This window comes from Rhea pennata, chromosome 20 (assembly GCF_028389875.1).
Source record: "Rhea pennata isolate bPtePen1 chromosome 20, bPtePen1.pri, whole genome shotgun sequence".
NCBI classification, from domain to species: Eukaryota; Metazoa; Chordata; class Aves; order Rheiformes; family Rheidae; genus Rhea; species Rhea pennata.
This window is the reverse complement of record NC_084682.1, coordinates 11,963,742-11,991,725: the sequence shown is the minus strand read 5'-3', so window position 1 is coordinate 11,991,725 and position 27,984 is coordinate 11,963,742. Positions and strand designations below refer to the sequence as shown.

Below are 27,984 nucleotides of genomic sequence, written 5' to 3'. Positions count from 1 at the left end.
CCCTAGCCTGGAAGTGAGCGCGCAAAGGGGATGTCGGTCCTTCGGCGAGAGGACGGCCACGTCTGCCCGGCCCTGGGGCCACGAGCTGAGATCGGAGCCGCTTCTGCTTGTACAGGCAGCCCCTCTGCCAAGGGCCCGGCGTTGGCAGCTCTCGCCAGGTCTCCTGCCATGAGTGCCTGCTGCCCCGGTGCTCCAGCACCTGCCCCGTCACACTGCTGACCATGCGTGGGACAGCGTGTTGAGGCCTTCTGCCTCTCTGACCTACCGTATGCCCAGCTCTGAACAGGGCAAGGAAGGCTGGAGGCTCCCCTTCGTCTGCAGTACGTGATAGGTGGCACGGCCAGGGCAAACTAAACATATTTAGGAGGAAACTTGCTGAGAAAGTGCAGGATAAAATTGGAGTGTTTCTGCTTGGCTGCAAAGGGCCATGGGCTCACAGACATGTGCTAGACCAAGTAGGACGCACAGAGGCTTGGCTGGGGTATAGCAATTGGCCCAGGCATGGGGCCAAGCGGGGAGGCAGGAAGTGAACATACCATTAACTTACTTTCATTTTTGCCTTGCAGGGGAAACGGCAGCTCAGGCTGTCCCCCAGGTACCACACGCTGAGGAGTGATGGCAGGTAAGTGAGAGCTTAGTAGCGGGATGGGGGCCCACTAGGGTGCTGCTCACCCTGGCCAGCCCGAGGCACAGGGAGAGGCAGGGGCAGGGCAGGACAGAGAACAGGACAGGGCAGGGAAACCTCTGCTTGCAGGCTGTGGCCTGTGGCAGGGACAGCCACAGGGTCCCTGGGGGGCTTTGTTCTGCTGTTTGGGGATAGGGGAGGTCAGTGATGGAGGGAGAAGCACTTGGGGTGGGAGATGGGGGAGAGGAGCACCCAAGGTGAGCAACTGGGGGAGGGAGAGCAACCAGAGTGCGTGATAGGGAAGGGTGAGATCCTGGGGTGGGCAATAGGGGAGGGAAGCACCCAGGACAGCACCCACACTGAATGACAGGGGTGAGGACAGCACCAGAGTACAGGATAGGGAGGGAGGAGCACCCAGGGTGGGCAATGGGGCAGCAGCACCCTGGGGTGGGAAATGGGGGAGAGACAGCACTGGGGCTGGGAAGATGGCAGAGGGGGTGCACCCCAGGGAGCACTGGGGATGGACAGTTGCGGGAGGGAGAGCACCCTGGGGTAGGTGATGGAGCAGCAGCACCAGGGGTGGGCCATAGGGAAGAGGGATCACCCAGGGGAGCAACTGAGGTGGGCGATGGCAACAATGCCCTGGAACAGAGCACTGGGGAGGGAGCAGCACTGGTGGTGGGTAATGGGATGGCCAGAGCTGTGGCATGGGAGGTCCTGTGCTGATGGGGCTGCCTTGCAGACAGGAAGCTCCTAGAGGTGCGGACAGCCTTCGTGGAGCGTGTGGGAAAGCCTGTGATCTCTGGGCTCCTGGACGACCTGCTAGACCAGCGGGTCCTGAGCTCTGAGGAGGTGGACACTGTGCAGGACCAGTACACGCTGCGTGCTGACAAGGCCCGCTGCCTAATTGACAGTGTGCGCCTGAAGGGTCACAAGGCCAGCAAGATCTTCATTGAGAGCCTCAGGCAGCGTGATGGCCTCTTGGCAGAGGAGCTGGGTATGGGTGCTGGCTTGGGTAAGTGGTGCAGGGTCACAGCCTGCCCTGGATCTTCCTGCTGGGATTTGTCAGGCCCTGGACTTGCTGACGTTCCCTCTGCCACCTGCTGGGGTGCCAGAGGGAGGCCTGGCCCTGACAGGGTGATTGGGAGTCCCCAGTGTTACTGTGCTGGGGCACTGATTCCCCTTTGATGCTCCCTTTGGTGGCAGTTGCCCCTGTGGGGCTGAATAAGGACTCCTGAGGGGCAGAGCTCAGCTCCACTTGCCTGTGCACTCACTCCCTGTTGTGTGCAGGGACAGTCCCCTTCTGCTGCAGCCCCTTCCTGGTATAACTGCAGGGCTTTGTGCTTCCAGGGCTCCCTGGCATGCAGTTGGCTTTCCCCAGTGCTGATGTCATCCCTGGGCCCCCCACCGGTATCCAGGGCCAGCAGTGGATCCAGCAGTGCTCTCTGAGCGAGTACCAGCGCATCTGTGAGGCAGAAGGAAACCAGGTGCTGTAGGTGCAGGAGAGGAGGGCTAGGAGTATGGCCCCACACCCCACAAGAGAGGCAAGGGCTGCCAAGGGAAGCCAGGGCCCTCGTTGTCCCAGGAGTAGGGCAAGAGCTTTGGGGAGATGCCCTGGGAGCACAGAGTTGTGGGTGCTGAGCTGATATGCTCCCAAGAAACCCCTTCTACACCCACTCACAGCTGAGCCCAAGTCTCTCCCTACTTACAGATCTATCCCATTTACCTGCCACTGGAGAAACGAACCCGCAGGGCCTTGCTCATTTGCAACATTGAGTTTGAGTACTTGAGCAAGAGGAGTGGGGCTGAAAAAGATGTAGAAGGGATGACAAAGCTACTGGAAGGATTGGGCTACAAGGTGGAAATTCACCTCAACTTAACTTCCAAGGTAAAGTATTGCACAAAGCAGCCAGCACTTGGCCCAGGAACAATGCAGAGGCCCTTGCCTGTGTTGGTGGCAGGGGGGTGGAGGATGGACCTGCCAGCGGGCAATCTCAGACACCACAGGAACACCCCTGTCACTAGGGGCCGTGGCTCCTGGTCACAGATGGTGCCTGGGTCTCTGCACATCTGGCTGTAGGTCACTGATGCTTCTACCTTCCTGCTTGTCTGTAGGAGATGACTGAGGTCTTGAAGTATTTTGCCAGCTGCAAGGAACATCGGAACTCTGACAGCACATTCCTAGTGCTCATGTCCCATGGAGTCAGAGCTGGGCTCTGTGGGACCAAGAGCAGAAACAGGAACACAGACATCCTTTCCCTCGATACCATCTATGAGACCTTCAACAACAAGCACTGCCAGGCACTGCTGCACAAACCCAAAGTGCTCATCATCCAGGCCTGCCGGGGAGGTGAGTCTCAAGTGTAAGGGGAACGTGAAGTGAGTGAGCAGGCTAGGCTCTACCTGGGCAGGTGAGCCCTTGGTGCGGGATGGGAATGGAAGGCCCCATCACTGACAGGCAGTCCTGCTTTTCTAGAGAAAGCTGGGTCTGTGCTGGTGAGAGACTCTGACATCCCTGAGATGACTGATCCCAGCTTGGCTCCCACGACCACTGCAGGGTTGGAAAGTGATGCAATCCATGAAGTCCACCTGGAGAGTGATTTTGCCTGTTTACATTCCTCCACCCCTGGTAACCAGTTCCCAGAGATTTGTTCCAGCTATGGGGGAGGGAAATTGGGAGGATGGGGGCTCCTGTTCCTGACACCACAGGCCTCCTGCACATACCTCCTCCTTGGGGCAGGTTGGCTGAGTTTCCCTTCTGTATGGTGCTCTGGCGTGTGCTGTTCAGACAATGCTCCAGTGACAGCTGGAGAAGGCAGCATCTCCTCAATGCCATGTTACACAGCTGCTCCAGGATGCCCACAGATTCCTCCCAGCGACAGCAGCACCACATCCAGGCTTTTGTGTCCTCCTGATGCTGCCTTAGCTGACAGCTATTCTTCCACATCCATTGGAGCACCCTCACACCCAAATGACAGGATGCGCTCCAAAGAGGTGCTCTCCAAAGAGGAAAGCTGTCCTGCCTCCTTTCCTTGCCCCCGTCAGGACCTCCCCACTGACTCTACCTGGACTCCTTCCCAAGTAAATTTATCTTATCACAGTGGTTGGCAGAAGGGGAAGGAGGAATAATCTCCCTTAGTGATCAGCTGGGTTGCAGATGGCTCCAAGCCATACCAGCCTGGCACCTGGCATGCATTAGGAACGTGGATGTGAGCAAGGAAAGGAGAGATGGGTCAAGAAAATTGCACATCGCATTTAGCTTCCCTAGGATGCCCTAAACCATCCTTTTCCCATTCTTTGGCCTGTGTGTCAGATGAACTGAACATAATGATCTCAGAGGTTTCCCCTGCCATAGCCCTATGTCCTTTCCAGAGCCATTGTAGTCCCTATGCTCATGGCAACAGCCCCATCTCTTGGGCTCTCCTCAGCCTATGACTCCTTCATCCCTGGTAGCAATCCCCCTTCCTTCCCACTGTCCCAGACTTAGTGGGAGCCCTCTGCCACCTTGGCCCAGGTGCTCAGAGCAAAGTGAAATCACTGTACTGCTCTGCCTCCGCCTTTCCCTCTAGTGCTAGACACTTGAAGTGGGAGGTATGACACCTAACGCCTTCTGTCTCCTCAGATACTGCTGCCTGGAGAAGCCCCCAAACTGGCTCTGTTTTCATCCAAAATCTGATAGCGCAATTTAGAAACTATGCCTGTAACAGCCACTTGCGTGAGATCTTCCAAAAGGTGAGATTTTGTTGTTAAATGCGTGTTCCAGTAGATGTAGCCATGCTAATGGTCAGAATTACTGCTTTGGGAACAGAGCTCTAGCCAGGGTAGGCAATTTCTCCGCAGGCCCCTAAGGAGCAGGCTGTATCAGAAAGGCCAGTTTGACCTGGAAAATCAGCTTGATCTCCAGATGCATCAGAATTCTGCCACATGGTGGGCACACAAGGGACTGGAGTGTTGGCACAGCCTACAGCATCCCTCCCAGCATCAGACACGTTCTTGGGGATGCCCTACTCCTGATTCCACACACTGTTTCTGTGCTGGAAATGGAGCTGCTCTCATCTTCCCCACACTCTCTCTCACCTCAGGTCCAACAGTCCTTTGACAAATTTCCTCAGCAGTTGCCAGCAGAAGAGCGAACTACGCTGATCAAAAAGTTCTACCTCTTTCCAGGCCACTGATCTCCTTCCATTGGTGAGTTATCTTTATCTAACACCTCTGTAGAAGCCTTTTGTCTGTGCACCAAACAACATCCTTGCCAGCAGGGATGAGCTGAGGGGATTCTCCAGCACACCTGGGCTCCTGACCACATGGCTCTGGCTGTATATCCAAAGGGCTTGTGTGCTTGTAGCAGGAACCAAGCAGTGGCCTGACTCTCCATTTCCAAGCTGGGTATTTAAAAGACAGATGCTAAGGGAAGGGTTTCAGTAGCCCATAACTCAGTAGTTTCTCTGATTTGTATTCTTAACAGCTAAAAAATGAGACATGCACAGACAGAAAGTGTTTGAATTTGGTGGTAACAGAGTGGAAGACATATGCTCAAGGTGAACACAGCCCTGCTCCAGAAAAATGCAATTCTTCAGAGAACTGAAAAGAGGAAAGGCCAAACCCAGCTTTTCATCTGCAAAGTTCAGCCTCCAGCAAGGCGCTACACAGAACAGCCTGCCTTCTCTACAGTGAATCACCAAACGAACGACTTCTACCTGCTTCTGCTAAATGACAAGAATATTCCTCAAATAAAATTGTCCTCGGTCTCCTCACTTTCCCAAACAGAACACACTCTTGTTAGGGAACAGCAAAAATATCTGGCACCAGAACACAAAACGCAAAGCTGGTTAATGTATCTCCTAACCGTTCTCAAATAAAGCTTCCAATGCAAGCATGTCATCAGATGTGACAGATACTATCCATCGCCCCCAGTGCCACATCCTTGTCTCCAAATTTACCTATTGTCTAATAGAGAGATTTTCACAGCAGATTGCACCTCTCCTCTGCCTTTAGCCTTTGCTGGGCTGGTGATCATTACAGCTGGCAGTAGTTGCTGGTATTTCACCTTCTCCTGGGACACCAGGCAGGAAATCAAAATCAGAGAAAGCTTGAGGAGGAGGGGATGACTGTGTTTGGGGCTGGATAAGCAGACATGTTCCCTGGGGCTGGGCTCCTGGAAATAGACTGCTCAGTGCCTGACTGTTTCCCCTGCATGCTGGCAGGACAACATCTCCTCTTGTTTTCTCCATTTCCTCCAATACCTCATTCAAGTGCACAGCTGCCAGAGGACAGACCAGACAGCCACGTCATCTCCCGAAGCTGTGTATGTGTTAGGGATTGTCCATTCTAGCTCAGAGGGCAGCAGAGATACCTTCTGCCCTCCTTTCCTTGTGCATTTCAGACAGAAGAAGTACACAGAACGTGGAAGAGGGGACAGGCTAGCCGGGAGAATTACAGGAATGCAGTCACAGTATGTAGAGATGCGGCGAGGAAGGCCAAGGCCCAGTTGGAATTGAGTCTGGTAAGGGATGTTAAGGACAACAGGAAAGGCTTCAAATACATCAGTAGGAAGAGGATTGGGGAAAACGTGGGCCCACTACTGAATAGGGCGAGGGCCCCAGTGACAAGGAATGCAGAGAAGGCAGAGTTACTGAATGCCTTCTGTGCTTCAGTCTTCACTGCTAAGGGCAGCCTTCAAGAATCCCAGAGCCTGGAGGCAAGGGATAAAGGCTGGAGAAAGGAAGATTTTCCTTTGGTTGAGGAGGATAGGATTAGAGATCTTCTGGGCAAGCTTGACATCCATAAATCCATGGGCCCTCATGGGACGCACCCACGGGTACTGAGGGAGCTGGCAGATGCTGTTGATGGCTGCTCTCCATCATCTTTAAAAGGTCATGGAGAACTGGAGAGGTGCCTGAGGACTGCAAGAAAGCCAATATCACTCCAGTCTTCAAAAAGAGCAAGAAGGAGGAGCCAGGCAACTATAGGCTGGTCAGCCTCACCTCCTTCCCTGGAAAGGTGATGGAACAGCTCATTCTGGATGTCATCTCCAGACATATGGAAGAAAAGAAGGTGATCAGGAGTAGTCAGCATGGATTCACCAAGTGGAAATCCTGCTTAACCAATCTGATAGCCTTCTATGATGGAATGACTGGTTGGGTAGATGAGGGGAGAGCAGTGGACATTGTGTACCTTGACTTCAGCAAGGCTTTTCACACTGTCTCCCAGAACATCCTCCTAGATAAGCTCAGGAAGTGTGGGCTAGACAAGTGGACAGGGAGGTGGACTGAGAACTGGCTGAATGGCAGAGCTCAGAGGGTTGTCACAAGTGACGTGGAGTCTAGCTGGAGGCCTGTGGCTAGTGGCATTCCCCAGGACTCAGGACTGGGTCCCATCCTGTCATCAATGACCTGGACAAGGGGACAGAGTGCCTCCTCCATCAGTTTGCTGATGATACCAAGGCTGGGAGGAGTGGCTGATACAGCTGAGGACTGTGCTGCCATTCAGAGAGACCTGGCCAGGTTGGAGAGCTGGGCGGAGAGGAACCTCAGGAGGTTCAACAAGGGCAAGTGCAGAGTCCTGCAATGGGGGAAAAATAACCCTATGCACCAGTACAGGCTGGGGGCTGACCTTCTGGAGAGCAGCTCTGCAGAGAAGGACCTGGGAGTGCTGGTGGATGACAAGTTGACTATGAGCCAGAAATGTGCCCTTGTGGCCAAGAAGGCCAATGGTATCCCGGGGTGCCTTAGGAAGAGTGTTGCCAGCAGGTCGAGGGAGGTGATCCTGCCCCTCTACTCAGCCCTGGGGAGGCCTCATCTCAAGTACTGCATCCAGTTCATCCTCTGCCTTGGACAGCAGAACTCACGGCATTAGCGCCTTGGCTGCTGCTAGCTTGAGACACCTCTTGCTCTCCCGCACCACAGGCTTCACCCTATCTTTCTAGGCAGCCCAGGACCAAAGACTGGTTCTTTTGTTCCTTGTGTCCTATGTGCAGATCAGACAAAAAACCAAATTCCAAGCAAGCACTCTGAAGTGGGGGAAAAGACCTCTCTAGTTTCAATGATAACAGTACTCAGCTGCTTTCCTCTATGAATTTGTCCGTTGAAGAGGCTGGTCCCTGGGGCTAGCTCTAAGAGAGGAGTGTGCCATTAACCATGCTTCTCACCCTGGAGTGAGACACTGATTCCCCTTCCTCTGCTGAGGAATCATTGCCACTAACTTTATCCTTTAACCTCTGAGCTAGCATGTGTTTTTATAAATTGCAGACTGCACACCTCCTCTCAATTCCTACTCTGTTCAGTCCTTTCATGCACCCGCGGCCAGGGTCTGTCCTTGACCATTGCACTGGACCGTGGTAGGCCTCAGGCAGCCAGGTGGGCTCCCCATCTAGACTTCATCCTACACTTCCCCAGGCTGCTGAACACGGCCGCCTCCTGCAACAATTGCTCTCAGCCAGCAGCTGAGCTGAGGCATGTTCAGTGTGCACAGGGAAACACAAAGAGTGCAGAAAGCCCCCAGATTGCATTTGCTTTCCTAGTGATGTCACCGTGGCCCTTTCTGAAACCTGGGCACAGCAAGGTCACAGTGCTGGGCTTTGATCCCTGGACAAACAGCGAGGGTCTCTCCATGCTACGTTTTCTCTCACAGGATGAGATGCTTCAGAGGAATGCATAGGAAGTATGTGTTTCCCTCTAGGAGCCCTGAAATTTACATTTTGCATGTGATGCTCCCAGAGCCTGGTGTGTTATGGGCCCAGTCAGCTCCCACTGCTGTCTCCTCATGTAAGCAAGATCCCATTTCCTGTGCCTAGCACCTTCCCATGCTAGCACCTTCCTTATCCTCCATGGCCACATCCAGACTCTTTTCTGCCTCACTATTGATTCAGCTTTATTGCAAGTTCGGCACAGTCACAGGCAGCTCTGCAACTGGGCAGTCCAGAAGCAGGAAATCATTCTGGCCCCAACACAAGAGGGCAAAGCTGTTCTGGCAAACCAGAGCACCCTCCCTGAGAGCTCTTCTGCCCCCTTATAACATCTCAGACACTTGAGTACAGCCCCTGGGACTGTATGCTCAGGCTGCTGACATTCTGCATCCCTGCGAGGTGGCAAGGAAAGATCAGAGGGCTGGGAAAGGCCCAGCTCCAACTCCAGCTCTATCTGACCTGGAGTGGGAGATGGCTCTGCAGGTAGGATCACACTGCAAAGGGAGTGATGGGTTGGAAGGTTCTTCTCACACTGCCCAGGAGGCCTGCCTCATCTCCCAGAGCTCCTCAGGTCCCACGTGGTGCTCACAGAAACCATAGTCCCTGGCTTTATGGTGGTGGCAGGAAATTAAGGATAGCAGTGATGAATTCTTCAAACTTATCTTGATGGACTATGTGGCCTGCACCTTCAATGAACTGGATATCTGCCTTCGGGAAGAGACGCTGAATCTCCGGGTAGTCTTTGGGGCTGAAGGACAAGGGAAACACATGGTCAGAGGTCCAACCACGTCTTCCCTCATGCTCCCCAAGCAGAGAAGGATCCTATGTCTGACCACATCTCCTTTCCCTGCAAAGGAAGCCCAGGGCTTCCCTCAGACTCCCTTTGCCCTTCAGGCACCTTTTGGTGGTACTAGCAACTGGAGGCTTACAGCTCATTTTAGGACCTTCCCCATCTCTGCAGCTTCCTCCCACCCTTAGCAGCTGCAAGAGCAGAGTGCAAGGGATCAAACCATAGACTCTGACAGGCCTCTCTCCAGTCTCACCTGATATAGGGCGACTTGGATCCTCCCAAGAAAAGTGTCGGGCCTGGATACGGCTTGTGGAAGACAGGGAAGTTCATGATATCTGACAAGTGATGGGATATAGCCTCCAGGTTTACTCGCCAGATGTAGCGGCCCTCCACCTCCACCAGGTTGGTGAGAAGGAACTGTCTCAGCTGTGCCAACTGCCACAAAAGGGGAACATGCCAGCAGATTGTATGCTCTTCAGTAGGAGCAACAAGCCCTCAAGATGTCCCAGCATCCTCCATCCCCCCCTCCATGACAGGCACCCCATTCTGCTGGATGTGCGTGCCTTGTGTCTGCCACATTCCCCAAAGTCAATGCACGCCTGGCAACCTAGCAGAGACGGTGAGTGAGCAGGGGTGGAAAGAGTCGAGCAGGGACTATGGCCCTAGAGGTGTGTGCTCCGATCCCAGGGACAGGATCAGAGAGAAAACCCCATCCAAGCAGAGCAATCTCCTACCTGGACAACTGGACGCAGCTGATCATCAGCCAGCCGGCGGGCTGTGGAGCGTGGCAGACCATCGGGGATGCTCACTGACTTCATGGCAGAGATGTAGGCAGAGAATTCAGAGACAGCTGTGGTTGAGGTGGGACTAACGTCTACAGAGATCAAGCGCTCCACCAGGTCTGGCTGGGGACACAAACAGAACAGCTGGAAGCGAGTTTAGATCTCTCTGCCCTGCTTTGAGCAGCATGACAGTGCACAGGGCTCTGCCCACAGCCAGACCCCAAGAAAGCCTGTAGTTTCCTCCTGCCTCACCCACCAAAGAGCCACAACAGAAGGCTGCATGAGCAGCAAAACTCCACATATGCTTCCCTGAGTTTCTGTTTCCCTGTGTCTTGGCACATGAAATCTCTAAAATCCCTTGCAATCGGTGCAACAGGGAACGTCTGGGAGGACGCAGCACAGCATAGGCCAATGGCTGTCAGCACAGGGATCCTGGCTGCTCTTCCTACAGCCCACCCTGAAGCACTGAGGGGGGCAGCACTAACCCGCTGCAGGGCCACTGTCATGGCTGTCTTGCCCCCCATGCTGTGTCCCAGGAGGATGCACTTGGTGATGCCCAGGCGGGCCAGGAGGTGCTGCACGTCCAAACTCATCACTTCATAGGTCATGAGCGGGCTGTGGGGGCTGTTTCCGTGGTTCCGGGCATCCAGTGTCAGCACCTAGTTGGGCAAGGGGGGACCGTGTCACTGGAGGGTGATTGCCGGTGGCATGCTGCCTCCCCGGGAGCCACGATGGCCACTGGCTAGCCGCAGGCTGTGTCCCCAGCGTCACGACGGCCCGCAATACACGGGGTGCTGGTACCGCGACACCAGCGGCACGCCACGTCCCTGCGCCACGACGGCTGGTGGCACGCCGTGTCCCCAGCCCCCAGGCCGCACAGTGGCAGTGCCGCACGCGACATGGGAGGCCCTGGGGTGAAGACGGGCTGACCGTGGGGCAGCGCCTGGGGAAGGGTCAGCCCCGGCCCCTAGGCACACTCTGCCCCACAGCCTCCCCGCGCCCCACGGCCTGCCTGCAGTGGGGGCAGGCCCGCCCGCGGCCTCACCTTGCTGCCGCGGCGCCGCGCCACTGCCTTGGCCACCGTCTGGAAGTTGCCGTGGCTGCCGAAGAGCCCATGCAGGATCACCAGGGGCGGCCGAGCCCCGCTGCCCTCCAGCACCTCGTGGGCCAGCGGCACCGCCCTGGGGGCAGAGGGGAGGGGCAGGGTGGGGCGGGGCCATGGCCTGCGGGCGGGGCCAGCAGCACCACCCTACAAACAAGGGGTGGGGCAGCGTGGGGCGGGGCCATGACATGGGGGCGGGGCCAGCAGCACCACCCTACAAACAAGGGGTGGGGCAGCGTGGGGCGGGGCCATGACATGGGGGCGGGGCCAGCAGCACCACCCTACAAACAAGGGGTGGGGCAGCGTGGGTTGGAGCCATGGCCTGGGGGCGGGGCTGTGGCCTGGGGGCGGGGCCAGCAGCGCTGCCCTGTGGCAAAAGGGGGGTGTTGGACAGTGTGGGGGCGGGGCTGTGGCCCGGGGGGGGGGCCAGAAGCTCTGCCCTGTGGACAAGAGGGTGGAGCAGCATGGGGCGTGGCCATGGCCTGGGGGCGGGGCTGTGGCGGGGGGGGGCGAGGCCAGCGGCTCTGCTCTGTGGCAAAGGGGGGATGTTGGACAGTGTGGGGGCGGGGCCGTGGCCCGGGGGCGGGGGCTCGGTCCTGGGGGTGGAGCCGCGCCCCGGGGGCGGGACCGGGTACCCCCACCAGGGGCGCGGTCGGACCCCCCCCCCAGGGGGCGGGGCCAGGGGCCGGGGGCGGGGCCGAGAGCACGCCCCTGCCGTCCACTTCAGGCGCGTCCCGCTCCCACCACCCGCCGCGGGGGCTCTTACGTCATCACGGTGCGGGCGGCCGCCGGCGGCAGCGCGGTCCCGCCTCGGCCGCGGAGCTGGCGCCCGGCCGGGGCCGGGGTCGAGGCCGGGGCCGAGACGCGGGCGCCGCGGAGGAGGCGGCGCAGCATACTGGCGGCGCCCGGCGGGCGGCGGGGCGAGTGCGGGAGCCGACGCCGCAGGCCGGGGCGCGGCGCGCAGCCCGTGACGCGGCGGCGGCTCCGCCCCCGCGGGGGGGGGAAGGGGAGGGGAGGGAGGCGCGGGCGCTCCCTGGCGGGCGGCGGCGGCGCTGCGTGCGTCCGGCCGGCCTGAGGCGGCGGCGGCGGCGCGCGGCGGCGCGCGGCGGAGCCGGCCGGGAGCAGCCGCCGCGGGGCCGCCGGCGCCGGTGCGCGCCGGTGCGCCAGCAGCTGGCCCGGCCGCCAGCGCCCCCTTTACGGGGCTGTAAAGCCATAAAGGCGCCGGGTCAAGGCTCGGCCGCGATAAGGCCGCGGCGGCGGCGGCGGAACAGGGTGGGGCCGCCCGCGCCCGGCCCCGCCGCGCTGCAGCCGCCGAGCCTCTGAGGTGGGTGCCGGGCGCCGCGGCCGGGGCCCGCGGCCCGGGCTGCCTCCTCCCTCTCCTGCGCCCTCCCGGGCCGCGCGGCTTTTGCCTCTCGCCTGCAGGCACCCGGGAGCCGGGATGCGCCGGCCCGGCCCGGCCGCCTCGGGCGCGCGTGGCCCGGCACTCCCCAGTGCTGAGCGCTTCCTCTTGGTGCCCTGACTCACCTGGCAGGAATCGGTGGGTGTGCAAGTTGCTCGTTTACAAGCTCGGTCACCCTCGAGAGGCGGCAGCTGCCTCCTCCTCTGTTTGTGCAGGAGGCAATGTTCCCGGTTTCGCCGGCTGTCTCACCGCACGCTCATCTTGGAGGTCACACGAAGCTGAAGCCGAGCGCTCCACCCTGCTGAGGCCATGGAAGGCGGCGACGGCAGCCCTGCGGGCTGTTCGGCCCAGAGGAAGCCTCCTCTGCCCCGCAGGAGGGAGCGCGCTGGGGCCTGAGCGTGCTGCATCTCCTCTGGCCTTGCCTGCACGGCGAGCGTTCGTGCCGTGGAGGCACGTGGTGGGCACGTGTGCCACATGCACGGCAAAATCTCCATGTGCCCAGATGTTTGGCAAACGTCTGCAGATGCATCCGCAGGGGAAGCATGCGCCTGCGTTTTGGATGTGGGAGCGCCTGTGGTGCCGATGCTGTATATCTGGGAAGGCAGGCTCAGTGTTCCAGGACAGGGAGCATCTCCTGTGCTGTGTGGATGTGTGCAGATGTCAGGCAGTGCCTGCAGAAGCACCAGGCTAAATGCTTATTTCTGTACTGCTTTGGGGCCCCTGTAATTCAGTGCAGGCTCTGTCTCTTCCTCTTACTAGCAGAAGGCAGGTAGGAAGTTGCTGTGTGCTGACTGGCATCTCCTGAAGGAAGGGGCTCTGCCCTCAGCATTTCTACAACTGTATGTCGAGCCGTCCTGAAGTTCAGTGTGATCATTAGCTTCGCAGTGCTCAGTCTGCATGCCTGGGAGCTTTCCGGCAGCGCTGATCCCCATTGCCCTTGATGGCTAATGCAGGCCTCGCCATGGCTGGTGCAGGGCTGGGAAAACGAACTGCTAAGCACCGTTCAGGATGTGTGGCTGCAGCATGGTGTGCCCAAGCTCAGTTCCTGCTGTTGGCTGATTTGCTGGATTACCTGGCCCAAACCCCCTCCTTTCCCATCCCCTCAGCGGCTCAGGTCTTAGGGCAGGCTCAGGAGAATGCCTGGGCCCCTCCAGCAGACCCATCAGGACACAAGATTTCCTATCCCCAGAGCAGGGTTATGGTGGCAAAAATAACCCTTGAATTACTGCAGTTTGCTGAAGAGGGCACCTTGGGAAAGTTGGCTCCAGCCAACTCCAGCTTTGGAGTGACTGCCCTGGAGATGGGCACCCAGATCCCTTCACTGGTCTGCCAAAAACTGCCTGCCTTGTGGGAAGCCAGCCTTTCTCTGTCCCTGCAAGCCCAGATGCAGCACCGGTTCCCTAAAGGGAGCAGCCCTGGAGCCAGCTGAGACCTTGGGTGCCTGCTGTGCCCAGATGTGGGGCCTAGGGCTGGCCCTACAGCTACAACGCTGGAAGGGGTACCTACTCAAAGAGCTTGGCTGGTGGAGTCATGTGCCTTGCGATGCTGTGTGGGGCTGCCCCTGGTTCTTGTGCTCAGTTTCTGACTGCTGCCCACCGCAGTGGCACACACCAGGCTGAGCAAGAGATACACCAGGGCCGCCGCTTGTGTGAGGCCTGGCTTGAATTCCGCTTTGCTGGCCTCCTGGAAGCAGTCTGTCCTGCTGTGGGGCTGGGGGGGAGCACCAGTGCCCCAGGAGGGGCAGTTCCAACACCCTGGGGCAGTACAGTGGTCATGCTTGATGCCATCAGGATCTTCCTGGCTGGCTGCAGCACAGCTGGAGAAGGATGTGCATTTGCTGCCTCCAGACCTCTACTGAGATCTAGCATCTGCCCTTGTGTGCCTCCCCAGGGACTTGCTGGGAAGCTACCTGCTACCCCTAGGCTTTGTGGGCACCCAGATGTTTGGGAACATGAGCGTTTAGACTAGTGCTCGGCAGCCTGGCTTTGATGAAGTTCGTGTGATGGATGATCCAGGGAGAGTCAGAGGTTTAAATTCCTGGAAGGCTCAGGAAATCTCCCCAGGACTTGGAGAGCCCCTCCAGGAGATGTTGAATGCTTCCCTAGCAAGTTCTTGTTATTCCTTCTGCAAATTGTCCTGGACTGCGGGGGGGGGGGGGGGGGGGAGGGGGGTGTACCTACTGCTAAAGGTCCCAGATGCTAAATCATGAAAGAGAACAGGGCCATCAGCAGGCCTGTATACGGCCTGTTAATTTGCATCCAAGTTCTTGGGACATAGTTAAATAAATACGAACAAACATCTTGGAGCATGATGGTCTGGAAAGCAGCGTGGGGAATTTCAGCAATTTCAGCCCCTGTGGGTCTGTCTTTGTTGAAGAGCCAGAAAGGAGAGAGCTGAGATCCAAGAGCTGGACTCGGGGGGAGCCACGGGGCCGGCCGCATCCCCTAAAAGGCCTCATTGTGCTCGGTGTCAGGTTCTGCCTGCAGCAGTTGCCAGGTTCTTGGCAGCAAGGTCGCTGCCTGCCTGTACTCTGCCTTCCAGGCAGAGAAAAGGATCGGCATCCCCGTGTGCCAGCACCCAGATATCCTGGGGGGCCCCTGGCCCACCCCAGCCGAGCTGCTGCCCAGAAGAGCCCCAGGCCAGCCAGTCCCAGGCTGGTTTGTCTTGACAATGAGCTGCCGATCCTTATCGGAGCTGCTGGAGAGGCGAGCCAGCCAGGCGTGCAGGGAGAGCAGGGCTAGGTGGGGCTCCGGGAATTTGAGCTGGGCCGATCACCTGCCTGAGAGCAGAGTAGCCTGGGCTCCAGCGGAGACAAAGCCTGGAGCTGCCTGCCCCCCCCCCCCCCCCCCCGCCTGGAGCACGGGGGCCCAGACAGACTCCAGCTGGCTATGTCTGCCCGCAGGTGCATCTAAGGCTGAGACCAGCAAAGCCTCCTGCTTGCTCTCACCTGCCTTTCGGCGACGTTTTTCCCCCAAACCGGCTGCTAGCCCCTGAGATGGGAGCTCCTTGCAGAAGCAGGCTGTGCAGCCCACAGAAGGCTCCAGGTAGCTGGAGAGCAGACGGCTCCTCGCTGCCTGCTCTGCCCTGGGCCCGCTGCCTTGCCGGGGAGCGCGGGAAGCTGGCGATGCACCTCCCTCCCCCCAGTGCTGCGTTTGTCCCTGCTTGCTGGAGCGTGGCAGGGGAAGGCGGGGACCGTCCAGTGCCGGGCTGTGCTGCCGGGCTCAGAACAGGCGGTACAAGCGGTTGTGCAATGCAGCCTCGCCCCAGCGGCTCCTGGGGGGAGAAGAGCTCTGTTTCCCCCCTCTGGAGAGCCAGACTTTGAACTGTGTGAGCAGGGAGTGTCAACAGGAGGATTTCAGCTGCTGCTGTGGTGTCTCTTAACCTGTCAGCTCACAGGCAGAAGTCACTGGCAGAAAGTCAACTGATCACTGCAAATGGGGAGTGCAGAGACCTGCCTTCCCCTGAACAGCGAGAACCCAGGAAGGGCAGACCAGTGGGCCCGTGTGCTGGGAGGAAGCTGACAGGGGAAAGAGAGGGTGAGGAGGGGCTGGGGCTGCAGCCAGAAGGGCCTTGGAGACCCGCATCCTCAAACACGGTGCCGCAGGACACTGCCACCCAACCCACGGCTCGGCCACTGTCTCCAGCATCAGCAGGCAGGGAGGGGAGCGTGTCCCACGTGCAGCTCCGCGGGACATGTCACTGGTCCGGCTATATGGAGCACCTCCCGTGGGTCTGTGGCTCCATGAAGGGTGACGGCTCTGGGGTCCTGTCCCTGTTCACATGGGATGGAGGGTCTCTCCCAGTGTGGGCCAGCAGCAGGCTCCGCAGTGGGGGTAGGTTGGCATTTCCTTTGCTAGGTGGGCTACTTGGTGCTCCATCAGGTCCTTGTGGGGCTGAAGCCACGTTGCCCCCAGTGCCTGGATGGATCCTACCACGCAGGTCCCCCCATTCCCCCCATCCTGGCGAGGAGAGCTGGCTCCAAGGATACGCCACTGCACTAGCTATGAAAACAGGACACATTTATTGACAAATGTAACTCGTACAGACTACGCGTAACAGGAGGAGAACGCGCCCGCTGCGGTGGAGCCAGGCGGGAGGGCTGGGGGGCTGCAGGCCCCAGCCCGGCCCGGCTGAGCGGGCAGGGGGCCCGTGGGGCACAGCTTCCCCGGCGTCTCGCTCATGCGAAGAGCTCTCCTGGCAACCCGAAACTGGCTCTGTTTACACGAAACTCTCAGTATTTACACAGCCGCCTGCATGGCTCCCGCTCGCGCAACCCAGCCCTGACCCTGAAGACCTTTTCTAGCCCCAGGTCTGCCCAGATTCCCCCCCTCCGCCCCCCCCCCCCCCCCGCCCCAGCCCCTTCCCCTGGCTCTGCCTGCTCGCTGCACCCTGCCTGGGCTTAACGGCCACGATGGGCGCAGCTGGGGCCAGCTCAGAGCTCCCCGGGGCTGCCCTGTCCCCACGTCCTGCCCTGTGCCCGCAGATGGAGTAGGGCAAGGGAAGCCTTAGCACCCTCTCATCTTCGGATAACCCCCCCCAGGGTGCTGGGGGAATTAGCCCTGGCAAAGAGCCGAGGGCCGGGCACCACCCTCCCTCCCAGTCCAGCTCAGCCCCTGTGCCCCCCACGCACCCCGAGCCCCCGCCGGGGCACCAGTCACAGCTACGGTGAAGGCATCGTCTCGCTTGGAGGAACACGTCCTCCAGGGCCTCGGGAGAGAGGAGCCCTGGCTGTCCGGCGAAGAGGTTTCCTCGCCGCTGCGGTGCAAGAGGTCAAAGAGAAAACTCCGCTGGATGGAAACACAAGTCCAAACTAAGGTGGCCGGTCCCCTCACCAGAGCCCTGCGAGCCAGGCAGCTGCGTTCCTCCTCTGCCCCGTGCCGGGAAGGAGGGTGAGCACGGGAAGGCAGCGCTGCGGGATGGAGAGCAGCCGGAGAGGTGGCAGCCAGCAGGCTCGGGCAGGCGGAGGGGAGCGGGGAGGGCGAGGGGCTGCCCAGCTCCTCACACATAGTTCCTCTTGTCGTAGCTGGTCACGGCGGAGCGCGGGGCGGAATAGGCCACCTTGCTGGGCGCGTACCTCTCATCTTTGGGGGGGCAAGAGCAGCAGAGGAGAGACCCCCCAAAGAGCAGGAGCGCGGCTGCCGCCCAGCCCACGTAGAGAGATGTGCCCAGCTCCCGCTTCTGAGGGTCGAGCACCAGCGGGTTGTAGAAATCCCGGATGATGGTGTTGGCTGACCAGGAGACGGGGATGAGGGTCATGATGCCGGAGAGAAGGAAGATGACACCGGAGACGATGGTGATCTTGGCCTTGGTCGTCTCATCCTCCACGCAGCGGGTGCACTGCGCTCCCACAATGGCGACCATCAAGCCCAGCACGGCCAGCACGATGGCCACAACAAGGAGGGCGCGGGCGGCCTGCAGGTCCTGGGGCAGCGCCAGCATGGAGTCGTACACCTTGCACTGCATCTGCCCCGTGCTCTGCACCACGCAGTTCATCCACAGCCCTTCCCAGATGATCTGCGCCGTCACGATGTTGTTGCCGATGAAGGCCGTCACCCGCCACATGGGCAGCGCGCAGCAGATGATGCTGCACAGCCAGCCCAGCACGGACAGGGCCACCCCCCCGATCTCCAGCCCCATAGACATGGTGTCCGGCTCCGAGCGCGCTCCGAGGCGATGGCAGAGAGGAATCGGCTGGCCGGTACACTCCACCCCCCGGGGCTTCTTCACCGCTGCGCAGCCTGCGGGAGATCAGCTTACACCTGGGTGCACCTGCGCTTCTACCCGCGCTTATAAGAGCCGGCGGAGCCGGGGCTGGGCTGCATTACCTCAGCGCCCGCGTGGGGTGGGGTTTCGCCGCTGGACGCTCCTTTTCACTGGCTCTTTTGCCAGTATCCCACACCCTCCCCTTTGTTTGCAGAGATGGCGTTGGTGCAGGAGAAGGAGGCGAAGAGGTCACCTGCGATGGCCACCGGTGGGGCCGCTTGCCAGCTGGGATGCCCGGGACGCCGCAGGCCCTGCCAGGCTCCGAGCGGGGGATCCGGGGCTGGATGGGGCCCAGCCTGTAGACCAAAGCAAGGATGCTCCGGGGCCATGCCGGGAAAGCCCACCTCGTCAGCCCCGGTGCCAAAGAGCAGCACGCGGCAGGAACCACCTGCTGTGCTCCTGCGTCGGCCACCCGCCAGCCGGACCCCGTGCACTCGCCCTGTGCCCGACAGACAGCCCCCGGCCTGCCGGGGAAGCCCACGGCCGCCTCTGCGCTGCCAAAACCCTCTGCCGGGCGCTGGGAAGAGGCCAAAAAGGCGGCTCTTGGCTCCAGCATGGTAGGGCTCTGGCAGTCCCTCGGCTGCGTGCTGCTCCGGGGCCTTGCAAGCACGCGGGAGCTGCCCAAGCGCAGCCTGGGAAAGCCGTGACCGGGAGCTCTGCCGGGGCAGGAGCGCGGCCCGGGGCTCTCCAAGTGGGGCAGTGGAGCAGGAGCGTGGGCTGGGGGGAACCCTCATTATCGCAGCAGGCCTGGCCACTCCGGCGGCGAGGCTGTAGGTCACAGTTTGTTTTATTTCTGTAACTCTTTATCAGATCTCACGTTTAACATACTGTCCAAAAGGAAGGCAGTTTATTTAAGATTACAGCCTTGTCGGCTTTTTTATCCACTCCGCGATTGCTCCTTATCGGCCCATGGCCCAGCAAACGCCGGGAACACTCAGGCACCTTTGCATTGCTGTGCAAAGTGCAGCGTGAGTTTGCTTCGCAGCTGCGAGCTCTGCTCACGGAGGGCGATAGCCCCGAAGGGCTCTGCACCGCGGCCCCCTCGGAGAGACCGAGGTCTCCCTCTCTGCCTCTCCGAGCCGCGCTTTCTCCAGCTTCCCGCCGCGGGAGACGCGGGGCACGCCGAACCTCGCGCGCGGGTGCGTCCACGGGGATCCCCGGCCAGGCAGCGAATGGCTTTGCTCATCCTGCTCGAATGTTTTGTCCTTGAGTTTAGAGGAAGCAGATAGTGCACGTAATTGCTCCGGGAGCGTCACCCCTGCGAACCTGCTGGCTTCGACGGTGTGGCAGGCCGCGAAGGAAAAACAGCAGCGTGTGCTAGGAAGGCTGGCGGGGCGCTGAGTTCGAGTCCCCCGGCGCCGAGCCACGTGCAAAGCCCGGCACTGCGCGGCGGGGGGACCGCCTGGCGCCCACCTCCGTCTGGAGACCGAACCGGGCCCCGAGGTGGGGGCCTTGCTGGGCCGCGGGGCGCACGCATCTCCCCACGGCCCGGCCTCTGGGGAGGAGGAGCGGGGTGCCTGTGCCCCGGCGCCGGGTCCCGGCTGTGGCCGTGCCCTCCGGGTGCGGGCAGTTCCCTCTTGGCCTCCCGACACGCACAGTTGCATCTTGGGCCAGGTATTTGCAGCTCCCCCCTCCCCAGGAATGTGCTCGCCGGCTCCATCCCCCTCTGCGAGCAGCAGGACACGCCGAGCTGGTGCCCGCAGGCTTGCTCTGGCCTGTCCCCTGGCTTCTCAAAAACCTCCCCTACAACTTATTAACTACGCGAGTGTGCGGCGCTTGGCGGGCTCCTCGCAGCCGGTCCCGCAGCCTGAGTGCTCCCGGCACGGGGGGATGAGGCTCCCCGCCAGGGACAGCGGGGCAGCTCTTGGCATGCACCCAGCCACCCGCTGGGTTGCTCCGCGGCACCCCGCGGCACCCCACGGCACACCGGCGTCTGCGCCAATCTCTGCTCCCCACCCCCCAGCACCCCGCCACCCTGCAGCCCGCTCGGTTGGTCTCTTGCATCCCACCGCACCCACCCTGTGCACGCACAGAGGTGCAGGCACACACACACACGTGTACATATTCACAAATGTATGTGCATGCGTGCACACACACACACGTGCACACTCACACCCTTCAGGCACCACGCATAGGTACATGTGCAAACGGGGTGCAGACAGGCTCACAGGTGCATGAACACTCACATGATACCCACCTGAAGCACAGGTATGCTTATCACTCAGGCAGGGGTACACACGTGTGCACACATTCACAGATGCACACACTCAAAAACGCACTCATACATGCATCCTGCGGTGCACGTGCTCACAGATGCCTACGCGCACACACACAAACTCAAGTGCACTCCCACAGGCGGGGGTGCACGTACTCACGCAGGTGCACACTCATGGGTGCACACGCAGTTGCCAGCACAGATGCACAGAAGTACATACATACATGGGGGTGCAGATGTGCACAAAGGTGTGCATGTGCTGGGACACACTCGCGGGTGCAGATACACGCAGGTGCACAGACACGCAGGTGCACAGACAGACAGAGGATGCAGATACACATGTAACTGCAGATATACGTACACACATACAGAATCACTCCCATACCCCCTCCAGGTACACACACTTGTAAACACCCCACAGGTGTACACGCACATACACACACACAGAGCGTGGCATGGATATACACTCGCATTCGCACATACACAGGCGCTCGCAGGTAGACACGCTGGTGGAGGTGCACATGCCCGAGCGTGTGCACCAAGAGGTGCACACAGGTGCGCGCGCACACACACACACACACACACACGAATGCACTCCATGGGGGCACATGCAGGTGCGTGCATACGCAGGTGCAAGTACATGAGCAGGGCACTAACAGGTGCACACGTACACGCAGCTGCACGGGCACAAGCCGGCGTGCCCGCTGGTGCATTCGCAAACGTGCACAGCGGAGCAGGATGCACGCGCGCACGCGTGCGGGAGCCCAGGCACAAGCAGGGGCCCTTCGCCGTGTGCGCGGGCGGGTGCGCAGGAACGCAGGCTCGCACGCGTGCACGCTGCAGAGGGACGATGGGCGGGCGTGCGCGGGAGGCCAGCGGCGCGCTCGTGGGCGCAGGCTGCTGAGAACGTGCTCCCATGGGGAAGGAGGATGAGCCCTGGGGTAGGGTGTGGGGCTGGGAGAGGTAACCTAGGAGGGGGGTGTGGGGCAGGAGGAGGGGAATAACTGCAAGGGGACATGTGGAGCTGGGGGATAAGACCCGGGAAAGGGGCCCCCGCCGAGTGTCCCTGGCCCTGGGGGCTTCGTTAGCAGCAGGCCGCCGGGACGAGGCGGCGGAGGCGAGTCCGGGCCCTCGCAGGCAGGGCCCCGGGGGCGAACGCCGCGGCGCAAACCGGCGTCGGGCGCCGCGGGGCTGCGCGTCGGCCTCGCGCGCAGCCGGCAGCCGGCTCGGGCGCTCCCTCCCTTTGCGGTCTGGGCAATGATGGTGCGTTTCGTGCCCCGGGGAGCTGGGCCGGGACGGTAAATGCCGCCTCGCGCGCTTATATTCCGGGTGCGGGGGGGGGGGGGGGGGGGTGCTGCACGGCGGCCCCGGCCAGGGCGCGTGGACGTCGCGTTGTCGGAGCCCCCCCTTTGGCGACGGCGGCAGCAGGTAAGGTGGCTCGCGGCGCCCGCGGCAGCTCCGTCCCGGCCGGGCGCCCGCCAAGGGCTCAACAGCGGCTGAATGAGTTCTGCCAGGTTTGCTCAGCGTGTCGCTAATCCCCCCCCCCCCTTCTCCCCCCGAGCGTGAGTTTAGGCTGAAACTCCAGGTCTCAAAGTACCGTTTTTTTTTTTTTTTTTTAACGTACAAATACGACAGATTTTAGCGTGTCTGCACTCTCAGCTGAGTTGCTAAAACTGGCTTTGAGCGGAAAATTACCTTACTGTGCACAGTTGAGCCGGTCAGAGAGTTTTATGTCGGGAAAGAACTTTTTGGGAACATTCAGTTTCTCACGAGCGTGTCAGTACGTGGGTAAATAACCCGCCGGTTGAGCTCTCTGGTGGTTCGTGTCTGCTGGGAGGGAGAGGCTGCGCAGCTCAGCTTCGCCGCGTCGGCCACGACGGCTCAGAGCGGCGAGTGAGAGAGTTCACGACGGGGATTCGCGCTGCGGGTGGGAAGCCGGCAATCCCGGCTGCCTGCCCTCCGCTTTCTTCGGAGGCTCCCCCGCGGGTTCGGGATGTCGAGGAGCTCGGGGGAAATCCGGAGCCGCTGGGCCGCAACCTGGCACTCGGCGCGAGGCTGAGCAGCCCCTTGCCTGAGCGAGCCGGGAGCAACCGCCAGGAAAAGGGGAAGGTGGCAGCGGCGCCCCCCTTCCAGGCGGACCCCCCGCCCCACGTCCGCTCGCGCCCGAGATCCCTGCGCGCAGCCCTCTCCTTGCGGGCGTCCTTCGCCCTTGCACAAGGTCGGCGGCGGTACAGCGTCCCTTTTGGGCTGCACCTCCACAGGTGCTGAGCAGCACGCGTGCCCCTGGGGATTTACTGCCTCCTTCTGCCCGATGCAGATCCCTCCCCCCCGCCCCTCTGAGCGGGTCCTACCGCCCAGCCAGGGGGCTGTGTGGGGCTGGGGCATTTCCCTCCCTCTCCTGGTGAAGGGGTTCTCATCTGCAGCGAGCGTTTTCTGAGCTTGGCGCGAGGTGCTCGGGGCCAGCGGGCTGAGACAGGAGCCTTGCCCTCTCCGAGACCCAGTCCGATGCGTTGCGTCAGCCCGTGGTGCATCAGGGGCTGGAGCTCTGGTCCTCCCCTTCCTGCAAACTCCCTGAATTCAGAGCAGGGCATCCACACGCCAAGCGAGTGCTGGGGCAGGTGCAAAGCGGCCAAGGCCCAGGGTGGGGTGAGCATCCCATTTTGGCAGGGAGGAGCTCCCCGCTGAACAGACAGGCCATTGCCTCATGCTAGCTGCTGGAACAGCTTGGAAAGATCCCATCAGGGCAAATTGTGTCTCTGCCCCGTGTCTAGCGAGAGGTGGGTATCTTCTCTCCTGCTCTTTGCAGTTCAGGGTCCAGAAAACTTCAGTTGCTTTGCGTGGTGTATCTTTCTGCACTGATGTAGGCAAGACTCTGGGTGCTCTTGAAGTGCTGCCTTTGCTGGGCCGTGCAGCTTGGTGCTCTGAGCAGCAGTAGTGAGCTGTGGTAGGGACCAAGGCCTGCCCTGAGCCAACAGTGTGCCAGCAGAGCTGAGGTGAGTGGGAGAGGAGGAAAGCACTCTGGGTGCTGCAGTCCCTGGGTGAGTGCTGGGATCAGAGCTCCACATGTACTCCTGGATGGAGCTCTGCTCAAAGCCAGAGCTAAGGTCTAGTTAGATGCACCTTGGCAGCCCTGTTGCGAGCAGTTGGCACCGGGCTGTGTTGCTGCGAGTGCAGCATCCTTGCAGTGATTGCCTCAGCATACACCAAGATATTCAAAGGTGCTTAGGTCCCACCTGTGCTTTAACAACATTCTCTGGCCAGGGCTTGATGCACATCAAAGATGGGATGATGCTGCAAGAGACAGTTGCTGCCCCTCTGCTCCCTTTCTGGCCATTTGGCTTGTGTCTGCACATCCTGCTAGCCGTGATGGCTCCAACCACCTCTATTTCAGTGCCAAGGATTGGCCCACAGCACTGATCCAGCTGCAGGAAGACCCAGACCGAGGCCATTCCCTGATGCAAGTTTCTGGCTAGTTGTACAACACTTGTGTTTGCTTGGTGAACGAGCTTCTGGGGAATGTGGGGAGGGGCACGAGGGGTATTTCTTGGTGGCAGACATCAGTTTAAATACATGTCACGTTCTGACCTTAATTACAGGAATCGGCTGTCAGTGAGCCGTGCTGGTGCCTGCTTTGGCTCCCCAGGCTCTATGGGTGAGCGCGAACTGCCCTGTGCCTGCCGTGGCTCTGGCATTTGGAGTCCCTCTCCCCACCTTGTCATCTATCCCTGGCCTGGAGGCATGTCCCCATGTGCCTAGGGAGATCCAGCCCACGGGAACGCAGCCAAAGTTTTCGTATGTAGATATGTGCACACGTGTGTGCATGTTTGTCTCCAACCCCAAATAACTTAGTGGTTAGATCAGCAGTCTGGGAGGTGAGAATGACATCCAGCCTTGGGCAGAATTAAGTGCCGGTGACACATCCCTTGAAAAGTGCCCCAGCCAGAGGATGCTCTGGAGTGGGGTGGATCAGTCCCTGCTGCTCTCTGCATATTAAAGGGAACCTGACCACTAGGCTCCACTCTCTTTGGCTCAAGGGACAAGCTGGTGTTCAAATAATGTGGGTGATCCAGCAGTGGAGACAGACTGAGGAGCATTTCAGGGTAAGCAGAGTCTGGGTCAAGGCTGTTTTCTTCTACTGCAGATCTTCTCTGCTTGCGCACACATCACTCGGTGTGATGCCGAGACATCCAAGGTGCACTACAGTCAGAGTCTGCTCAAGAGATCGTTGCATGAACAATTAGCACGAGTAAGTTTATTGTATCAGTAGGCCTCTATCCCAGTTCCTCAATAGAAATTCAGCCTGGTGAGGGACACTCCGAGGAGTAGCCTGGACCAGCCTCCCCCCCCCCCAAGTCAGACTCAGCACCCAACAGGGACTGGGCTCCCCACACCCCTGGTTCACAAACCTAACCTGGTCGCGGTGCCTGCCTGCAACCCACAGCTTCGTCTTGGCCCCACAAGAGGTTTCTTAATAACTTGTTCACTCATTTGAGCCTTCAGAAAAACCAAGACAATCTCAGGCCATGTTAACTTTTCCAAAAAGTCTCACAATTAAGCTAGAGGGTAACTGTGCATGTCTGTCAGCCTGTCCATCCTTGTGATCTATCTGGCCTCATCCTGTGCCAGTGGTGGAGACGCTTCAGAGGCCACGCTAGGGAGCAGGAGGATGCAGAGGGGAGGTGTGTGGGCTAATAGATTAAAGAAGGAGAGGTCTGGCCAAACCCCAAGGCTCCCAAACGGCTTCAGCAGAGCTTAGACAGTAGGTACGGCCAGCTGTGCTGCGCACGCTGAGATGCCAGGCCATGCTGTCAGCACCATGGGGCCATGGCATCCCCGCAGCCCTGAGGGTGCTGAGCACCTGGCTCCCACTTCTCTTAGCACGATTAGGGTGCTTTGTGGCATTGCGATGCCTCCATGCTGGTGCTGAACAGTTCCTGCGATGCTGGTGGTCTCACCTGCGCCTTGTGCAGGGACATTTGCTGGCTTGCTTTTCTAGGCCAGGTACTGGGTGTGCTGAACCCTTTCCCTTCTTGGTGAGACACATCTCTTGGGTCAGGACTAAGAGATAAAGGGAGACATGAGTGGTTGCCTCATTTTGCACCCGTTACCCTTTGGGAAGCAGAAACTCTGGTGCACATGAATGGTTCACCCGGGAACACGCTGCGTGTGTGCCTTGGGAGCCTGCACGTCCTGAACAGCAACAGGAAAACCAGGAAGCAAAGGTGGCCGTGCAGGTGGGTTGGGAAGTGGCTGCTTTACATCCCGGCTGCTTGCTTTCCCTATGCATGTTTCTGCTGTTTCCCAGGCCTGAACCAACCACCTTACCCTCACTCTGCTCCTGCTGCTGGGAGCTGACTCTGCTGCTCGCCTTCGGGTCTCTGTAGGGTTCCCCACTCGTCCTCCACCCGCCTGCCCCATGCTCCTCTCGCTCCTGCAAAGCGAGGTCAAGCGATGTACTGGGCCTGCACTGCAGTAAGTTCTTCCCCAGGCAGCTCTGTCCTCCTGCAAGCCATGAGCGGAGATGACGGATCGTTGCTGCCCTGCTTTGATTTCGGGGCCTCTGCCCTTTGCAGCTCAAGGGCACTGTCGCTGCAACCCATCCTTGGCTGCACGGCGGTGCTGGGCATGGGGGGGGGAGCAGGGCACCGGGATGCCTGCAGCTGGTTGTGTTGGGAAAGAGCGATGTTTAGTGAACTCAGGCTTCATGGAGAAGCGAGAGGTGGGGTGGTTCGTGGGGTATGCCCCCTCCCCTCGCCCCAGGCAGCACCAGTTCTCCTCCGCAGCAAGCCCGCAGCAGCTCCGACCGGTTTGTGGGTCTCAGTGGCGGGTGGCGACACCTCCTGCCCGAGGCCTAATTGAGGGATGGGAAGCAATCATCAGACGCCAAGGAACAAACAAGGGCCGCTTGTGCCCCGGCAGGGAATGGAGCTGAGCAGGATGGGCTGCGGGCCCCTGCGGTGCGCCGGCGGGGGAGGCGTGCTGCTTTCCCTGGCGTGGGAGAGCTCAGCGGGGCTGTGCTCCATGGACATCGTGGAGAGCCCCACGAGCTGGGGGGAAACTGAGGCACAAAAATCGGAAGTGACTCCATGCAGGTTTTGAAGCAGGAGGCACTGAGGAGGAGAAAATCCTGATGCCTGGACACCTGCTCTTTCTCTTCAGCATCCCGTGTCCCCCCAGGGCTTTTCAAGCTGAGCCTCGGAGCCTGCTCCTGACCTATCTGGGCATCTGCCAAGCGGCAGGCAGGAGGAAGCATTCCTGCTGGGCTTTCCCTGTGCCAAGCTGGCCTGATCCCAGTCCCCTGCATCCTTCTCTGGGAACAGCAGGAATATTGTCACTGCTGTGGGGAGAAATGTGAGCGGAGGAATCTCGGGAAACTGGTTTTACCCCTTCATCCTGTGCCGACTGGATGGAACAAGTGGGCTGGAGCTCCTCCCTTGGCGAAGGCATATAATGCCGCCAATGGTCTCGGCAGCCAGCACTGCACGGTGGTGGGAGCCAGGCACGTGTGTCGGTGCGGGCCGAGCAGCGGGCACTGAGCGATGGCTTCCATGGGACTACAGGTGCTGGGCATTGCCCTCTCCGTCATCGGCTGGCTTGGCACCATCCTGTGCTGCGCGCTGCCCATGTGGCGGGTGACGGCTTTCATCGGCAACAACATCGTGGTGGCCCAGATCATCTGGGAAGGGCTGTGGATGAACTGCGTGGTGCAGAGCACGGGGCAGATGCAGTGCAGGGTGTACGACTCCATGCTGGCGCTGCCCCAGGACCTGCAGGCCGCCCGCGCCCTCGTGGTCATTGCCATCGTGCTGGCTGTGCTGGGCACTCTGCTCGCTATCGCCGGAGGGAAGTGCACCAACTGCGTGGAGGACAACACTGCCAAGGTCAGGGTCATGATCATCTCTGGAATCATCTTCATCATTGCTGGCATCATGATCCTCATCCCCGTCTCCTGGTCAGCCAACACCATCATCCGGGACTTCTACAACCCACTGGTCACAGAGTCCCAGAAGCGGGACCTGGGCTCTTCCCTCTATGTTGGCTGGGCGGCCTCTGCCCTGCTCCTCGTTGGTGGGGGGATCCTCTGCTGCACCTGCCCCCGACGGAGCGAGAAACCCTACTCTGCCAAGTACACGGCGTCTCGCTCAGTGCCAGCCAGCAACTACGTGTAGAAACTGCTCCGTGTGCTGCCGGGCTGCTCCGCAGCAGCCTGGCAGCTTGGCACGTAACCCAGACGCTCGTCTCCAGTGCAGACCACCCCGCGACCAGGCTCTTGCTGCCCTGCTCAAACTGCGGCGCCCGTCGAGCCCGGCTGACCATCTGCACGCTCCATAGGGTTGCACCTGCCGGGGGCTCCTGGCAGCTCGCGCACTGCAGGGCACAGCCTGGGGGCCGGCATCGCTGCCTGCGGTCGGGCCAGCGGGGTGGCTGCCCGCCCGTCCGCAGGGAGCCGGGGCCGGCAAGGGCTGTGTGGTCCCTAGTGCTAAGCATCCAGCACTGCAGCTCGTTTTGCTGAAGCGGGAGGAACCCTCCAGGTCCTGCAGTGAGCTCAGCCCGGCCTCCTGACCCTCCTCGCTGGTGGGATCAGGGCTGCCCTGTGCCTGTGCCTGCGCTGCTTGTGCAGCAT

General features: G+C 60.2%; 4 protein-coding genes across 4 annotated transcripts; 2 read left to right on the top strand and 2 right to left on the bottom strand.

Moving 5' to 3' along the window:
* The first annotated feature begins 517 nt into the window (after nt 1–517).
* On the top strand, nt 518–5,506 carry LOC134149463 (caspase-1-like). The gene is made up of 9 exons (XM_062592613.1): nt 518–622; nt 1,368–1,640; nt 1,976–2,112; nt 2,337–2,513; nt 2,741–2,975; nt 3,102–3,254; nt 4,248–4,357; nt 4,708–4,813; nt 5,091–5,506. Exons 1-8 carry the CDS (start codon nt 616–618, stop codon nt 4,798–4,800), a joined length of 1,185 nt encoding a protein of 394 aa, XP_062448597.1. The 5' UTR covers nt 518–615; the 3' UTR covers nt 4,801–4,813; nt 5,091–5,506.
* Nucleotides 5,507–8,468: 2,962 nt separating this feature from the next.
* On the bottom strand, nt 8,469–11,829 carry ABHD11 (abhydrolase domain containing 11). The gene is made up of 6 exons (XM_062592495.1): nt 11,750–11,829; nt 10,927–11,062; nt 10,367–10,540; nt 9,834–10,004; nt 9,353–9,534; nt 8,469–9,057 (listed from the first exon to the last, which is right to left on the bottom strand). The coding sequence occupies exons 1-6, from the start codon at nt 11,752–11,754 to the stop codon at nt 8,919–8,921; spliced, it is 807 nt and encodes a 268-aa protein (XP_062448479.1). The 5' UTR covers nt 11,755–11,829; the 3' UTR covers nt 8,469–8,918.
* A 5,551-nt stretch (nt 11,830–17,380) lies between these two features.
* Nucleotides 17,381–18,109, bottom strand: LOC134149373 (claudin-3-like). Its single transcript, XM_062592442.1, has one exon. The coding sequence runs from the start codon at nt 18,023–18,025 to the stop codon at nt 17,381–17,383; it is 645 nt and encodes a 214-aa protein (XP_062448426.1). The 5' UTR covers nt 18,026–18,109.
* An 8,790-nt stretch (nt 18,110–26,899) lies between these two features.
* LOC134149380 (claudin-4-like) lies at nt 26,900–27,529 on the top strand. The gene has a single exon (XM_062592455.1). It carries the CDS (start codon nt 26,900–26,902, stop codon nt 27,527–27,529), a length of 630 nt encoding a protein of 209 aa, XP_062448439.1.
* The last annotated feature ends 455 nt before the right edge of the window (nt 27,530–27,984 follow it).